General features: G+C 46.1%; 1 protein-coding gene across 1 annotated transcript; it reads left to right on the plus strand.

The window, feature by feature from the left end:
• The first annotated feature begins 344 nt into the window (after positions 1 to 344).
• myh7ba (myosin, heavy chain 7B, cardiac muscle, beta a) lies at positions 345 to 16,553 on the plus strand. The gene is made up of 44 exons (XM_056438466.1): positions 345 to 396; positions 745 to 906; positions 1,356 to 1,459; positions 1,553 to 1,696; positions 1,893 to 2,049; positions 2,164 to 2,191; positions 2,468 to 2,564; positions 3,079 to 3,102; positions 3,215 to 3,307; positions 3,424 to 3,487; positions 3,602 to 3,700; positions 3,784 to 3,887; positions 3,965 to 4,103; positions 4,201 to 4,319; positions 5,090 to 5,239; positions 5,373 to 5,543; positions 5,660 to 5,839; positions 5,917 to 6,049; positions 6,153 to 6,229; positions 7,517 to 7,604; positions 7,695 to 7,812; positions 7,914 to 8,037; positions 8,236 to 8,372; positions 10,470 to 10,725; positions 10,802 to 11,044; positions 11,396 to 11,572; positions 11,666 to 11,811; positions 11,899 to 11,989; positions 12,085 to 12,474; positions 12,564 to 12,690; positions 12,787 to 12,905; positions 13,004 to 13,200; positions 13,299 to 13,482; positions 13,672 to 13,837; positions 13,934 to 14,058; positions 14,145 to 14,260; positions 14,383 to 14,575; positions 14,665 to 14,868; positions 15,045 to 15,170; positions 15,319 to 15,489; positions 15,587 to 15,691; positions 15,783 to 15,878; positions 15,999 to 16,133; positions 16,374 to 16,553. The coding sequence occupies exons 2-44, from the start codon at positions 810 to 812 to the stop codon at positions 16,383 to 16,385; spliced, it is 5,826 nt and encodes a 1,941-aa protein (XP_056294441.1). The 5' UTR covers positions 345 to 396; positions 745 to 809; the 3' UTR covers positions 16,386 to 16,553.
• The last annotated feature ends 1,314 nt before the right edge of the window (positions 16,554 to 17,867 follow it).

The following is a 17,867-nucleotide window of genomic DNA, read 5'->3' on the forward strand; positions in this document are numbered from 1 at the left end:
CAGGCTGTGTTTAGGTGTGTGGACACAGACAAAAATCTGCGGAGTGAAAAAAATTCCCCCCTATTAGGATGCTCCAAATGCAACTCTCTCTCTCTCTCTCTTTCTCTCTCTCTCTCTCTTACTCCCTCGCAGTGTGTACAGTGCATAAAATAACTTGGTCACAAAAATAGCCGGCGTGGGTTTAGCGCAATGACAAAAACGTAACTTTCCTTTTGTGTCAATTGAGACACGCTGCTCAGCACCAATCGGCGCCGGAGGAGGTGGCATATGCTAATGAGGGACAAATGTCCACTGACCGTGACCTTGGGGGAAACACAGTATAAAGGAGGGCACATCTCACCAAGCTGTTATTTCGTTTGTGGTCGCGTCCTGAGGTCAGCGGGCAACTTGTGTTTGGTAGGTTGAACTTTACGCACTCTTACGCGCGGCTTTTACGCGCGGCTTTGCTGCCCTTTAAAGTGTTTTGAAGGAGTCACAGTTCAGTACAGACAGTATATGGATAGTGTTTGCCTTTATTATGGCACGTGGTAGTTAACGCGCAGAGGAGTGGTGGTGTGGGGATGTGGTGTTTCTATATTTGTGTTCTCACTTGTGTTGATGGTGGATGTGCGCTTTTTTACGCACAGCGAGGATTGTTTTCGGCAAGAATTGAGGGACTGAAGAAGAAGAAGAAGAAAAAAAATCCGCCTTAACAGATAAAAGAACTACTGTGATCCTAACTGCAAAGCTTTGTTATCTTACCAGAGGAGTTCCTCACCTCGTCTGTTCTGGTACGTCGGGTTGTTGGGGCCGGCCGAGGAGCTGCCGCCATGTCGCGCATTGACATGAAGGAATTCGGGGAGGCTGCGTCGTATTTACGCAAGCCTGACGCGGACCTGATGGCGTCGCTCAGCGCCGCGTTTGAAGGTAGGCCTGACACACACACAGAGGGTGTTTAAAGAAAACGTCAAATCACATTTCATCAAAAATGTCATCAGTTTGTTTTATTCAATATTAAAGTCATATCTGTTTTTGAATCAGGCAACAATACAGACAAAAACGAGACAAAAAACAGCCTGAACACATGGCAAAATAGGTTCAAACTATATTACCCTATTAAACAAATTAATAGATTATAATTGTTTTCAAAGTAAAATGCTCGAATGAATCATTATGTATTGTAAATTAGTTTTTTGAAGGCTGCTATAGAAATATAGTTTTAAAATCATGTCTACCACAACACTCGAGGTCGAAGAGAGTATTTCTGCCACACCTGCTCATCTGTGCGACACTTTCATTTTGTGATTATTTGGTATACTTCTTTACTTTCTGTACTAATTCCCAACATCCTCCTCTGTCTGCTGCACCTGTTATAGCTAAGAAGCGAGCCTGGATCCCCGATGACAAAGAAGCATACATCGAGATCGAGATCAAGGAGCTCAGCGGTGACAAAGTCCTCGCCGAGACCAAAGACGGGAGGGTAAGTGTTCGCCCTCTAATGAATGAACACGCACGCGTGCGACCCCGTGGCGGTTCCCCTCCTCACGTCTGCCTCTCACGTCCATCCCTTCAGACTCTGTCGGTGAGGGAGTGTGACGTCCAGCAGATGAACCCTCCGAAGTTTGACATGATCGAAGACATGGTCACGCTGACGCACCTCAACGAGGCGTCCGTGCTGCACAACCTGCGCCAACGCTACTCCGCCTGGATGATTTATGTGAGTGTCCCATTATGGACTAATGGTATTTCCCCTCTCCCAATGTTTCCATGTTAAGAGGCATCATTTTCCCAGATTAAATTACAACTGCAAGCTTGAGCAGTGACAGTACTGGCCATTTTTGGCTTTCGGAGACGTGTGTGTGTGTGTGTGTGTGTGTGTGTTCATGTTGTGCCGTGTTGTGCCGTGTCCTCAGACCTACTCCGGCCTCTTCTCTGTGACGGTCAATCCATACAAATGGCTGCCGATCTACACGACCCCTGTGATCGCCGCCTACAGAGGCAAAGGGCGCTTTGAGTCTCCGCCGCACATCTACTCCATCGCAGACAATGCATATAATGACATGCTGCGCAGTGAGTGCACACTAAGATATTATAACAACACACACACACATGAATGTGCTCAAAAAATTCAACACTAACTCTTTAATTTATGTTTACGCCCTGTGTTATTTTATTTTTCCTCAGATCGAGAGAACCAGTCCATGCTTATCACGTAAGTGAATATATTTATCTATTATTGTCACAAATTAGAGAATAAAACACGTACTCCGTCCACACGCAGCTATTTTCAAAATTAGATTTTCTTTTTTCTTTCTCCAAAGTTTTGGACTTTTTTTTTACTGAAATCTATCTTCACTTGTTTTTTTTGTTTTTCTGTCTGTTTTGTGACATGCAGTGTGTAATTATTTTTGATTTTACACTACTACCGTTGCACCGTTTTGACCTGTTGTATGTACACTTTATTGTTATTTTTGTCACACTCCTGTAGCGGAGAATCCGGTGCTGGCAAAACTGTCAACACGAAACGTGTCATTCAGTATTTTGCCATTCTGGCAGCTATTGGGGAGACAACTGCCAAAAAAGGAGTAAGGCTGATGTGGCAAGGTTTTTTTTTTGGTTTCCCAGTTTTTCTTTTTCATTTTTTTGTTGCTGTATTTTCTTTTTCTTTTCTTCATTTTTATTAATTTTTTGGCCCCAGGAATCCTTCCATGTGTCCCTTTTTAACCGTGTCCATATACATTCTCCATGGTACATGTCTTTACCCTCATGTGTTGTGAAGCCATTCAAGCCACTTTACTCTTTCTTATTGATTTTTTAACTATTTTTCCCTTTCCATGTCATTTTCATATTTTTTTGGCTCAACATTTTCCATTATCTTTCCCTTTGCTTTGAGTTTTGGTTTTGAGTTTTCTGTGTTAATTTTTCCTTACCTTTTTCTACCACACCTCATCATTTAAAACAAGGTGGCCATTGTTTTTTTTTAACAACTATCTAATTCTCGAGTTGGTTATGAACTTTCCCTTTTGCTTGTGTAAGAATTATTCAATCTTGATTTAGATGATATGAAACTCACAGGCTTCTCAACTTGTTCTTTTGCAGCAAGGTCTGGCCACTAAAACAGGGGTGAGTTTAAGCTGCAGGGGGGGGGGGGGGATGACACCACTACATTGTGTTTAACAGTGATTTAAAATAAAATGTGAACATTGAATAATAATGTGACATTTTACTCACCCAGGGGACCCTGGAGGATCAGATCATTGAGGCAAATCCAGCCATGGAGGCGTTTGGTAACGCCAAAACGCTAAGAAATGACAACTCATCTCGTTTTGTGAGTACCAGGAAGAAGAAAAACAACCTCTCCTGTACAGAGTGTGCATGCATTACAATCAGTTTGCTCATTTGCTGCTTGATTTCTGCAGCATTTAAAATATATTTCCCCCACAGGGCAAGTTCATCAGGATCCACTTTGGGCCTTCTGGCAAACTGGCCTCATCTGATATTGACATCTGTGAGTTGATATGTAATGTAAACATTCCTGAAGTCCTCTTCTTGGTCCGTCACGAATACGAACATGCCTCTCTCTCCCTCTACTCTCTCTCTCTCTCTCTTTTTCTCCCTCCAGATCTTCTGGAAAAATCCAGAGTGATATTTCAGCGGCCCGGTGAGAGGAGCTACCACATCTACTACCAGATCATGTCTCAGAAGAAACCGGAACTGTTAGGTGAGTCATTCCGGACGCTTTTTGGATATTTCCTGACGTTCGGGACAAGCGACGCTGACCCTGGAGACTCTTTGTTCCTCCAGACATGCTGCTGGTGACCTCCAACCCGTACGACTGCCACTTCTGCTCGCAGGGCGTGACCACCGTGGACGGCATGGATGACGAACAGGAGTTCGTAGCTACTGATGTAAGAGCTTTTTTATTATATCCGCATTTAAAGTGTGTGTGAAGTCGTGGGATAACTGATCTCGGCTTCTTTCACAGCAAGCCATGGACATCCTCGGCTTCCTGGCCGACGAGAAGTACGGCTGCTATAAAATAGTCGGAGCCATCATGCACTTTGGCAACATGAAGTTCAAGCTGAAGCAGCGGGAGGAGCAGGCGGAGGCCGACGGCACCGACAGTAAGAGCCGGCAGCGAGACGTCCGGCACCAGAACAAAGCCGGTCGATTTCAAAAACAAGTTTGTGATTTATTATCTTTCCTGTGTGTGTTCACCAGGTGCCGACAAGGCCTCGTACCTGATGGGCATCAGTTCAGCTGACCTCATCAAGGGCCTGCTGCACCCGAGGGTGAAGGTGGGCAACGAGTATGTGGTGAAGGGGCAGAACGTCGAACAGGTGAGGAGGTGCAACGTCCGCCGTCTGTGTTTTTAATTGTTTAGAAATTCTGAAAGACGATGAATGAGATCTTTTTTGCGCAAAAGGAGACACGACTTAAAATAAAATAAATGAAAAGAAAAGAAATGTACGTGACAGGGTGGAAATAATTTCAGTGTGTCAATTTTTAAAAATTGAAAGTAGTCATCAATTACACCTTTACAGATTTATTTCAGACAATCAACATTGCATGTGCAGATTTTTAGACGATGCTCATTTTAGTTTTACATATTTATAGAAAGAAGTGTAAAACATGGGATGAACAACAACAAAAGAGACAGAATGAAACAAAAAACAAAAAGAAAACAATCTATTGTACATTCATTAATTCATTAGAATAAAATCAGGTCTATGAGGTGTGACCCATTTTTCCCAATATGCCAAAAACTGATCCAATTTGTAATACAGATTATCTTCTCCATGTTGTAAACGTCCATCCAATATTCAGAGGAGGACTTTCTTGTGATAAACATTTCCTGAGAGTCTTTTTTCCAGCCACCAGAAGCACATTCATGAAATATTTATCTCTTTTTTAACATCTTTTAGGTAAATATCCCAGATACACGTTGAGTGTGTTCACTCTGGTTGGATGTAGTATATGCTGATGACGGACGGCTTCTTTAACCTTGGTCGATCAATACTCCACACACACACACACACACACACTGGACTCTGGTAACCAAGCAACAGAGAGGCTATTCATGTGAATGACATCTGCATTGCTCCTGTAGGTGAACTACGCCGTCGGTGCTCTGGCCAAAGCCACGTACGACCGCATGTTCAAATGGATCGTGGGACGGATCAACCGCACCCTGTACACCTCCGTGGCTCGCCAGTACTTCATAGGGGTCCTGGACATCGGGGGGTTTGAGGTCTTTGAAGTAAGTCATTATTTTTCATCAAAAACCATGACAACCAAACTGGTTTTCTGTCTTCTACGGCCATACGTTGAGTGTAATATCGACAGGTGCATATTGTGATGAATTAGAACGCGTGTTTTTTCCCCCTTTGCAGCTCAACAGCTTCGAGCAGCTGTGCATCAACTTCACAAACGAGAAACTGCAACAGTTCTTCAACCACCACATGTTCACCGTGGAGCAGGAGGAGTACAAGAGGGAGGGCATCGAGTGGACCTACATCGACTTCGGCCTGGACCTTCAAGCTTGCATCGATCTCATTGAAAAGGTGAACGCAGCGGGTTTTTTAATCCACAGGAGCTAGTTGAATTATAAAAAACAAGTTTCCAAGAGAGCCGTGTGTGTGTGTGTGTGTGTGTGTGACACTTCTTGCTCTTTCTGCAGCCGCTGGGCATCATGTCCATCCTTGAAGAGGAGTGCATGTTCCCAAAGGCCACCGACAGCAGCTTCAAAGCCAAGCTGTACGATAATCACATCGGCAAGTCGCCCAATTTCCAAAAGCCAAAGCTGGACAAGAAGCGCAAGTGCGAGGCTCATTTTGATCTGGTGCACTATTCCGGAGTGGTAAGTGCGTTCTCTCCCAAGCGACATTGATTCTTGCACACCGTTCACTAACACGGATGTCCGTGCTGCTTCGACAGGTGCCGTATAACATTATTGGCTGGCTGGATAAAAATAAAGACCCGCTGAACGAGACGGTGGTGGCGTGTTTCCGGAAGTCCGGCAACAAGCTGCTGACCGCTCTGTACGAGAACTACGTCGCCTCAGACTCGGGTACAGTGAGCTGTGATTATAATGCCATACGAGGAGGGTCGGGGGGGGCATCTTAAGGAGGTTCAAACTAACCACCCTGCTCATTACCCCCTCCCCCGTGCAGTGCCCGAGCACAAGATCGGCGGCAAGGAGAAGAGGAGGAAGGCGGCCTCGTTCCAGACCATGTCTCAGCTTCACAAGGTGAGACTGACACCACGGGGGGGAAAACGGTCCATTGCTGAGGAATTCCGACGAGAATATTCCATGTTCTGTGCGGCGCGAGCGTCGTTGGACGGCTGAGACGGAGGCAGTTAAGACTTGCAGTGATGTTTAGGGCAATGATCACATGAACATCACTCTAAGTCTGTGCTGGCTCCTCGCTCCTTTACATCGAGGAAGTCAAAGTCCTGCAGAATAAAAAAAATGTATATGCCCATATTTCTTTTTTTGTCGGAATATATATATATATATAAATATATATTCATGTATACATGTATATATATATTTATATATATACTTATATATTTATATTTATATATACATATATATATAATTATATATATATTTATATATACATATATATATTTATATATATTTAGATTTATATATGTATATATACATATATATATATAATTATATATATATTTATTTATATTTATATACAGGACTGTCTCAGAAAATTAGAATATTGTGATAAAGTTCTTTATTTTCTGTAATGCAATTAAAAAAACAAAAATGTCATGCATTCTGGATTCATTACAAATCAACTGAAATATTGCAAGCCTTTTATTCTTTTAATATTGCTGATTATGGCTTACAGCTTAAGAAAACTCTAAAATCCTATCTCATAAAATTTTAATATTTCCTCAGACCAAGTAAAAAAAAAGATTTATAACAGCTGAGTGTTTGTCAAGGCTCAGGAAACCCTTGCAGGTGTTTCGAGTTAATTAGACAATTCAAGTGATTTGTTTAATACCCTACTAGTATACTTTTTCATGATATTCTAATATTTAGAGATAGGATATTTGAGTTTTCTTAAACTGTAAGCCATAATCAGCAATATTAAAAGAATAAAAGGCTTGCAATATTTCAGTTGATTTGTAATGAATCCAGAATGCATGACATTTTTGTTTTTTTAATTGCATTACAGAAAATAAAGAACTTCATCACAATATTCTAATTTTCTGAGACAGTCCTGTATATGTATTTATTCATGTGACTTGATTTATAAAGTTTTTTATTTATATTTATATACATATATGTATGTATATATATATAATTATATGTATTTATATATATATTTATATTTATATATATGTATTTATTCATGTGACTTGATTTATAAAGTTTTTTTATTTATATTTATATACATTAATGTATGTATATATATATATAATTATATGTATATGTATTTATATATATATTTATATTTATATATATGTATTTATTCATGTGACTTGATTTATAACGTTTTTTTATTTACGACAGGAAAACCTGAACAAGCTGATGACCAACCTGCGCAGCACGCAGCCTCACTTTGTTCGCTGCATCGTCCCGAATGAGACCAAGACTCCAGGTAACGAGCAGCACGATCACGCACACGTCGTTCCGAGGCAAACGGGACCGGTCTCATGTTGGAATTGAACACCCCCCCCCCCCCGCACAGGGATCATGGACTCGTTCTTGGTCCTGAACCAGCTGCGCTGCAACGGCGTGCTGGAAGGCATCAGAATCTGCAGGAAAGGCTTTCCCAACCGCATCCTCTACGCCGAATTCAAGCAGCGGTATACAGACCACATTCAGATTGCCTTTGGATAACATGGCGTTGATTTTGAGTCCCAGTAATCTGTCCTAAAGCACTCGTTTTTTTTATTCGTCCGTTCAGCTACCGCATCCTGCACCCACAGGTCATCCCGGACGATAAGTTCATGGACAGCAGGAAAGCTGCGGAGAAGCTGCTGTGCCTGCTGGATATCGACCACAACCAGTATAAATTTGGACACACAAAGGTGGGAAGTAGCAGCTTGTGTAAAAGCAGAGCTGTGAATGGCAATATAATCCACAAAAGAAAGCTTAAAGTGGATGATTTTTTTATAAAAAGGGGGAAATAAATCTAAAAAGATCTCCCATGTAATTCATGTTCGGTATTTCTCATTGTTGTCGGGTTTTTTTCCACCGTTTCATTTGATCCTCTCGGCTTCACGTAGGTGTTCTTCAAGGCCGGCCTGCTCGGCCGCCTCGAGGCTCAGAGGGATCAGCGTCTGGCCAAAGTGCTGACGCTGCTGCAGGCCGCCGCTCGGGGCCGGTTGATGAGGAAGGAGCGGGACAAGCTCTCAGAAATGACGTGAGAAGACTTCTTCTTTTTATAATCCTGAATGAACATAAAATGTATTCGCAGACGGGAAAGATACTTCACAGGGAAAATGAAGACACGAGTTCACACACACACACACACACACACACAAGTCTCCCCCCCCCCAACAGTTGCTCTTCAGAACAGGTTCAATCGCCACATTGTGACACACTATACCTTAGTGTTCACTCCCTCGCTGGAGCATGCGTGGCATGCAAGGGCAGTGTTATCAGCGTGTGTGAGGCGTGCGCTTGCCCTTGTACGGTTACCAGGCATGTGTGTGGCCTTACTGTTAATAAGTGCCCCCATCCCTCACACACACACACACACACACACACACACACACACACACACACACACACACACGCACACTCTTCTCGCAGGTCTTCGGCCATTCTCTCCAGCCCAGCCTCTCTAAATTAAACAATGCTGACGGTGTCCTCGGAGCTAGGTGGCGACATGTGTCAAGTGGCAGCTGCTCGGGGCCCTTCTCTCTAAAAATACAACCCGTCGGCCCCCTCTCCGGACGCCCGATGGCCCCTGGCCCCCTTTTGTCTGCGGCGCCTGTCTTCATGTCGGTGTGGCGGGGCGGCACAAGGGATTAAATCCGCGGCCCCTCGGACAGAGAGGCCTTTGGTTTCTAAATAAACACGGACGCTCACCTTCGAGAAGGCACCCGGCGTGGAGTCATGTCAGAAATGTGCACCGAGCGCCCGCCGTGCGCACGCTCACTCAAAACTCACCTTCGAAACGCCGACGGGGAGTCCTTGACCAGTCGGCTCCGGGGTCCATATTTAGGGCCGCGAGACGCCATTCAGCTGAGACTAAATCAATCTGGTCACCCCGTTTGGCCACGTGACAAAAGCAGCGTGTCAGAAGCAGCATGAGGAGGTGTATGAGTTCATGTCTGAGAGAGCCGATAGCAGCAGGATCAGAGCCGAGATAAGGAACCCAAAACAAAATAACAGGGAACTCCAGGATGAATCTTTATGACCTTCTTCTGAACTTTCACTTCTGATGAGAACTCAAGTACTTGTTTTGAAACATCATTATATATATATATCTTTATTCCAGACTCATGGGTCCATAAAACAACAAACACAAATACAACAACAATATATAAAATACAATACGAGGACACCGGTCCAGCCATTGCAGCCAAAAGAAATCACTCGGGATTAAAAAGTGGATACTGTAACAATTCATTATTCATTCATTTTAACTAGTTTAGTTGAATTCTTGTTGACATTTGGACTTTTAAATGGTATAAAAAATCTCCCTGAAAGCCGAACAATAAATTAATAAACCCGAAAACCCTAAAAAGCAAAAGATTAAAAAACTTCCAAACACATTCAACTATCACACAATGTTAATGTTTTGTACTATCTGGACCTTGAGTCTGTAATAAAAGTTAAATTGATTGATTGTTAGTGTCAGAAGCTACATGTTTTCTCCATTCATCAAACCTTTTAGCTAATTATTTGTAGCTGTTTATATATTAGCTGACTATTTAAACTTTCGATTACTTCGGCTAATTAGTACAACCTTGGTTTAAGTCGTTCTTTTTGGGAACTAGTTGAGCCAGTTGTGACCTTCAGTTGTTTGACCTTTCCACTCGCTTGTTCATTACTTTTCAAAAACTCTCAATCCCAAAGAATCAGACCCAGAATCTGCTTTATTGGCCATGTGTGTGTGTGCACATTCATGACATTTGACTCTGGTTACACTTACACTCTCGTCATACATACATACATGTCATTTAAAAATAAACAGGATAAATATATAAAAGACATTGAAGTTGAAGTGTCTGAAGTTCACGGACGACAGCAGCCATTTTGTTTTCGGAGGAAAACACATCTGGTCCCTCTGGACATCATCTGATTCAATACGTGTGTATATATATATATATATATATATATACACTGTATATACTTCAATCGAATCACAAGCTTTCACAATATGTCCACGTATCCCTCTGGCAATTGCATAAGTATCCCCTGGAGTAGAAGTATATCTTAAAAATGTGAACTGATATTAAAAGTCCTCACTCTTCCAACCTCTCCCCTCGGTTCCTCCTGTGTTTTCTAGCGAGGCTCTGAGGATCATCCAGTGGAACATCCGGGCCTTCAACGCCGTCAAGCACTGGCACTGGATGAAGCTCTTCTTCAAAATCAAGCCTCTGCTGAAAAGCGCCGCCACGGAGAAGGAGATGGCCGCTCTGAAGGTGGAGCTGGCCAAGCTGAAGGAGGCTCTGGATAAATCAGAGGTCAAACGCAGAGAGCTGGAGGAGAGGCAGGTCAGCCTGGCCCAGGAGAAGAACGACCTCTCTCTCCAGCTGCAGGCGGTAAGTGGCGGGAAGACGTCATCAGACAGACGTGGGAATGTGCTGAACCCTTGTCCCCCCCCCCCCCCCCCCCTAGGAGCAGGACAATCTTGCCGACGCCGAGGACCGCTGCGAGCTGCTCATCAAAGCCAAGATCGTGCTGGAGTCCAAGGCGAAGGAAATCGCGGAGAGGCTGGAGGACGAGGAGGAGATGAGCGCCAACGTGGTCGCCAAGAAGCGCAAGCTGGAGGACGAGTCCGCCGAGCTCAAGAGAGACATCGACGACCTGGAGCTCACTCTGGCCAAAGTGGAGAAGGAGAAACACGCCACTGAGAACAAGGTGCGGCATTTGAAAGGGGAGCGAGTTTCCTCCAGGGGGCGCTAACGCACCAAAAGTTTACTCGCTTGACTATTTGTGGCTTTTTTTCGCGTCACATGCTTCGTTCTCGCCTGAGAGGGGGCGGGGCTTATCTCCGTGGCTTTACTCCGTGGAAACAGTTATCGTGTCCTTCATCCACCGTGTTAGAAATAATAAACTAGTTCTGCTTCATACTTGTCGAAGGACGTCCCACAAACGTCGGAACATCTAACGCCCTCGTGTTTGGGTTTATGACATTAATATAATACGGAGCCTTCAGTACATTGAGTTTGAGTAAATATCACGTTTTTATACATGTTTTCTGGCTTGCAGGTGAAGAATCTTATTGAGGAGATGGCCGCTCTGGATGAACTCATACTGAAGTTGACCAAAGAGAAGAAGGCTCTTCAGGAGGCTCACCAGCAGACGCTGGATGACCTGCAGGCGGAGGAAGACAAAGTCAACTCTCTGACCAAAGCCAAGGCCAAGCTGGAGCAACAAGTGGACGACGTGAGTGTGTTTCTCAAACCTCAAAGAAGCCCAGCTGGTCACCATCCCGTACATGACATGTAATGTGTGTTTTCCTTCCTTCCTATGAATCAGCTGGAGGGATCACTGGAACAAGAGAAGAAAATACGTCTGGACCTGGAACGGGTCAGACGGAAGCTGGAGGGAGATCTGAAACTGTCGTTGGAGTCCATCATGGACTTGGAGAACGACAAGCAGCAACTTGACGAGAAGCTGAACAAGTGAGCTTTCAAATATTCACCTGCAAAAAATACGATCTTGCTCTTTGAGAAGTATGGATTAACGATGAAATGAATATTCGCCACCAGGAGGGACTTTGAAATGAATGCAGTCAGCTCGAGAATAGAAGACGAGCAAGCCATGGTCATTCAGCTCCAGAAGAAGATCAAGGAGCTACAGGTGGGAACGACTCTCTCGATCTCTTAACGGAGCACTCGTGAAACATGGTTTGGATAATAATTTAAAAAACGGAGCTTTCGCTTTCTTTCCTCCAGGCGCGTGCCGAGGAGCTGGAGGAGGAGCTGGAGGCCGACCGGGCCTGCAGAGCCAAAGTGGAGCAGCAGCGCGGCGACGTGGCCCGCGAGCTGGAGGAGCTGAGCGAGCGCCTGGAGGAGGCCGGCGGCGCCACGTCGGCTCAGATCGAGGTCAACAAGAAGAGAGAGTCGGACTTCCTGAAGCTGCGGCGAGACCTGGAGGAAGCCATGCTGCACCACGAGGGCACCGCGGCGGCCTTGCGGAAAAAGCACGCCGACAGCGTCGCCGAGCTCGGCGAGCAGATCGACAGCCTGCAGCGGGTCAAGCAGAAGCTGGAGAAGGAGAGGAGCGAGGCCAAGCTAGAGGCCGACGACCTGGCCTCGACTGTGGAGCATCTCTCCAAGGGCAAGGTAGAGGGGAGGATAGGCGCGCTGAGCGGCACGCAACCAAACGACATCAATCCCTCAGAACATCGTACATTCCCATCTCTCGTCTGCAGGCCACTTCAGAGAAGATGTGCCGCATGTACGAGGACCAAATGAACGAGGCCAAAGCCAAGTCCGACGAGCTCCAGAGGCAGCTCAACGACACCAGCACCCAAAAAGCTCGAGCTCAGGCCGAGTCTGGTCAGAAGCTTTTGTTGTTGTTTTTATCGTAAGTCTCCCAAACAGATTTTTTTTTCACATACAGGTGAGTGAACTTTTTTTTTCTCCTCCGTGTAGCCGAGGTGAACCGGAAGCTTGAAGAGCGGGAATCCATGGTGTCGCAACTCCAGAGGGCCAAAAACGGCTTCAGCCAGAATGTGGAAGAGCTCAAGAAACAGCTGGAGGAGGAGAATAAGGTCGGTGGTTATCTACACAACTGGTGTAGATAACTCGACCTCAGAGTTCCTCCACTTCGACCGACGGCCGTCTGACGTCATGTGACTTGTCTCTCCAGGCCAAGAACGCCCTCGCCCACTCGCTGCAGTCATCTCGCCACGACTGCGACCTCCTGAGGGAGCAGTACGACGAGGAGCAGGAGGCCAAGGCCGAGCTGCAGAGAGGTCTGTCCAAGGCCAACGCCGAGGTGGCTCAGTGGAGGACCAAGTACGAGACGGACGCCATTCAGAGGACCGAGGAGCTGGAGGAAGCCAAGTGAGCCGAGGACGAGTCAACTCGCAGTCAAAATACGACGGTTAACGATCACTTGAACGTCATCCGAGCGCTCGGTTGTCGGTCGCCCTTTTCTTTAGGAAGAAGCTGGCGAGCCGTCTGCAGGACGCCGAAGAGACGGTGGAGGCTTCCAATGCCAAGTGCTCCTCCCTGGAGAAGACCAAGCACCGGCTCCAGACGGAGATCGAGGACCTGGTCATCGATGTGGAGCGAGCCAACGCTACCGCTGCCGCCCTGGACAAGAAGCAACGCAACTTTGACAAGGTACGGGCCGAGGGCAACGAAGAGGGTCCTCAAGGGAAATCACCCTGATTCGTCAGATGAACAACATAATATCATTGGCGCATCCGTCTTGATACCTGGCGACTTCGGTAGCCTCGGGTTCTGGTACCTTCTACAACCGTGCATTATCATTTTGTGACTTTTGCTCCACTGCCGTATTGTTTTCTCCAGATGCTTGCTGAGTGGAAACAGAAGTATGACGAGTGCCAGTCAGAGCTGGAGAGCTCTCAAAAGGAGTCTCGAGGTCTGAGCACAGAGCTCTTCAAACTGAAGAACTCCTACGAGGAGACCTTGGATCACCTGGAGACCATCAAGAGGGAGAACAAGAACCTCCAAGGTACCCTCACATCATGGACACCCAGTTAGATGGTTGTATCGAAACACATCTTTAGTGTCTTTTACCTTGACATTATTTCTATCTCTACGCCCCTAGAGGAGATCGCTGACCTGTCGGATCAAATCGGTCAGGGAGCGAAGACCGTCCAAGAGCTGGAGAAAGTAAAGAAGGGACTGGACATGGAGAAAACTGAGATTCAAGCTGCCCTGGAGGAAGCTGAAGTAAGCAGTTCGCTCAATGCCACCTCCTTGTGGTTTGGGGGTGACCCAGAGAATATCTTCAAGCATGAAGCGTCTTTCTGTCTCAGGGCACTCTGGAGCATGAAGAAAGCAAAACTCTCCGCATCCAGCTGGAGCTCAACCAGATCAAGGCCGACGTCGACAGGAAGCTGGCGGAGAAGGACGAGGAAATCGACAAACTTCGGTGCGATTCGTCGATCCCTCTTTTCTTTTTTCTTCCTTTCTGATTTCATCCCGTCGACCGCAACCACGCACGCTGTTTTCTCTCCGTAATATTTCTTTTCTTTTCTTTTTTTTAACTTCTAGCCATAACCACCAAAGGACCCTGGAGACCATGCAGGCCACCTTGGATGCCGAGGCCAAGTCTCGCAACGAAGCAGTGCGCCTGAGGAAGAAGATGGAGGGCGACCTGAACGAGATGGAGGTGCAGCTGAGCCACGCCAACAGGCAGGCCTCGGAGTCCCAGAAACTCCTGAGAAACCTGCAGGTCCAGGTCAAGGCGAGTCCGTCGAGCGGCCCCGGTCGGATTAACTCGCGTCGGATTGCTTTCAGCGCATCGGAATAAAATTCCATCATCCGTGACGACAGGAGATCCAGTTGGAGCTGGACGAGACCGTTCACCAGAACGAAGAGCGGAAGGAGCAGGTGGCGATGACGGAGCGCCGCAACAACCTCCTGTCTTCGGAGGTGGAGGAGCTCAGAGCTCTGCTGGAGCAGAACGACCGCGCTCGCAAGCTGGCCGAGCACGAGCTGCTCGAGGCCACCGAGAGAGTCAACCTGCTGCACTCTCAGGTAGGAGGAAGCGGTTCAAAAACCACCCCGATAGTGACATATATCACTTTAAAATGTATAGTCCCTTGCTTCCTGTATCTCTATTTATGTGATCCCAGTTTGTGGTAACCAGTTTTTAGACATGAAAGACACCACATTGGGGGGATTCTTGACACGATGACACTCTTGTGATGCAGAACACTGGACTGATCAACCAGAAGAAGAAGCTGGAGAATGATCTGTCCATCCTGTCAAATGAGGTGGATGATGCAATGCAGGACGGCCGCAATGCGGAAGAGAAGGCCAAAAAGGCCATCACCGATGTAAGATCTGGAATAAACTCAATAAAAATGGGTCGTGATATGACACATTTACATAAACAGAATACAAAACGGATGTCCAGCGGGTGATCTGGTCGACGTTTGTATCATTCTGTGTTCTACGTTCGAAGTAATCTCTGTGTTCTTGCAGGCGGCCATGATGGCAGAGGAGCTGAAGAAGGAGCAGGACACGAGTTCCCATCTGGAGAGGATGAAGAAGAACCTGGAGCAGACCATCAAGGATCTGCAGATGCGCCTGGACGAGGCGGAGCAGATCGCCCTCAAGGGCGGCAAGAAGCAGGTCCAGAAGTTGGAAGCCAGGGTGAGAGACGAGACCGATGAAACGCTTGTAGAATCACACGTGATAATCCTCGGAACCAGTTTTAATAATGAGTGTTTTTGGTTTATTGTCTTGGCAGGTCAAAGAACTGGAGAATGAAATGGAATGTGAGCAGAAGAAGAGCCAAGAGTTTCAAAAGGGAGTTCGCAAGTATGAGAGGAGGATCAAAGAGCTCCTCTACCAGGTACAGCACCCGTGTGGTTGCACATAAAAGACATGCTGGATGTAAATGAGTCATGCATGTTGTTAAGAGGCCCCCTGTGCTGTCTGTTAAGGGGGAGGAAGACAAGAAGAACCTGGTCCGCCTGCAGGACCTCAGCGACAAGCTGCAGACCAAAGTGAAGAGTTACAAGAGGCAGTCTGAAGAAGCGGTGAGTCCAGACCATCGGTAGCTTTTCATTTGATCGTCCCCCGTCAGGGATGAACTAGCCGGAGCACCTTCTTCAGAGTGTTTCTTAGTCCCCCCCCCCCCCCCCCCGTCTTGTCTGCAGGAAGAGCAGGCCAACACCAACCTCTCCAAGTCCAGGAAGCTCCAGCACGAGCTGGACGACGCGGAGGAGAGGGCCGACACGGCCGAATCGCAGGTCAACAAGCTGCGGGTCCGCACCCGGGACCAAGGCGGCAAGGTTAGTCGACTTCAAATACTTTTTTTTCTTCTCCAGACACATTGTTTGACCTTTTCAGAAAGCATCTATCAAAATTAGCCGGCGGGCTGCATCACGAGAGCTAATCTCAGACGGGATGAAGATGACCTCACGTAGTCACCGCTCATGTGATCTCCAGTGCGGTCATGAGTAACTCTGACACTGTGTACGTGGTTGCTAATAAACACCACCCCCCACCCCCCTCCATCTTGTGTATTTCAGCATGCTGACTGATGGGAGGCCCGAGAGCCACCGCCAATCATATCACAGCCAGCTGCAACAGCTGTGCTCGACTGTGACGACGCACCCATGTAAAGACTTCAAAAAAGTGTATTTTAAAGCGTGGCTGTTGTTTTTTCCGCCCCATGTGTCAACGTGTGATAAAGCTAGAAATCCCCACAATGAAGGTCTGGAGAAGAATTTATTATATTATTAATTTGACAACATGCTGTTAAATAAGGAAAATGAAAGCTCAATACCAGCAGTAGAGGAGGAACATGTGGGGGAAAGTTACAGAAGTAGCTGTAGAGTAGAACGTGAAACATTCATATTTTCTCTGATGTGTGCAACGAGGTGAACTCCTGACATAACCGTGTGGGATATTGTGAATTATTCAAAGCAAAAACATATGGAAAACTAGAACGGGCACTCGGTAGAGCGCATACCTTCGCATATCACAAGATTGGGCATTGCATTATGAACATGTTGGCGTTAGTTGCATGCCACTTGGATAAAAATTGACCGTGCTGTGGTAAAAAGAAGATGTTGACCTTTTCATGACCTTGACCTTTGACTCGATCGATGCCAAAATCGAATCAAATGGTCCCCAGATAATAACCAATCATCCCATCAAATTTCATGCGATTCGGTTTAATACTTTTTGAGTTATGCGAGTAACACGCATACAAATAAATAAATAAATACACGGCGATCAAAACATAACCTTCCGCATTTTCAATGCGAAGGTAAAAAGGTTCTTTTATATAAAACAATGAATAATGACGATGTTACACCGTTAATAGCGTCCGCTGTTCGCGTCTCTCGGTAGACGACGGAGGAGGTGAGACACTAATCGTATTTGATTTTTTCTTGAAGCGCCACATGGTCTGAGTTTCGAGTCCGAGTTAAGGACCTGGATGTGAAAACGACCCGATAGCATCGTCTTCATGCCAAACATCACACGAATCTCCAGGAAACAAAAAAGGCAAAGCTTAAGGGATCTAAACTTAAAAAATAAATAATGAAAAGTGTGTTTTTGTTTAGCTCCGTTTCATTCTCTGTCCACATTAATGAACTCTAAGGCCTCCTTGGAGCGTCACACAACACACAGCAAGAGCGTCGAGAACCATTTCTCTTGAGCGGCGCAGAGGGGATCGGACCGCTCTGCAACGTCCTTCACCGAGCGACAGAGGTCACGGTTCAGATTGTTTATATAGTCGCTCACAACATTCATGTTTTCTCTTCCATTGACTTCCACGGTGGACGACCGGAGCGATAAAGAGGTTTGCAATCGATCAATAACATTCGATCAGTACGAAGAATATAAACGGCACTGCAGAAGTACCCGGTGTCAAATCCCATCGTGGCGTTGGCAATGATGTCATCGCGCCTCCAGGAAACAAGCGGGAGAATTTATAAAGAGACGCACTTGTAAAGTGAACTTGTATAAACTTCACTGCAAAAGCACCAAAGATCAACAAATTCAAATTATGTGCA

The sequence above is a fragment of the Pseudoliparis swirei genome, chromosome 18 (assembly GCF_029220125.1).
Source record: "Pseudoliparis swirei isolate HS2019 ecotype Mariana Trench chromosome 18, NWPU_hadal_v1, whole genome shotgun sequence".
NCBI classification, from domain to species: Eukaryota; Metazoa; Chordata; class Actinopteri; order Perciformes; family Liparidae; genus Pseudoliparis; species Pseudoliparis swirei.

What these genes read in the sequence shown, in the direction of transcription:
- myh7ba (XM_056438466.1), top strand. Translation starts at nt 810, where the DNA reads ATGTCGCGCATTGACATGAAGGAATTCGGGGAGGCTGCGTCGTATTTA. An exon ending in AGGAGTTCGTAGCTACTGAT is followed by an intron (nt 3,888 to 3,964) that starts GTAAGAGCTTTT and finishes CTTCTTTCACAG; the next exon opens with CAAGCCATGGACATCCTCGG. An exon ending in ACCTGCAGGTCCAGGTCAAG is followed by an intron (nt 14,576 to 14,664) that starts GCGAGTCCGTCG and finishes CCGTGACGACAG; the next exon opens with GAGATCCAGTTGGAGCTGGA.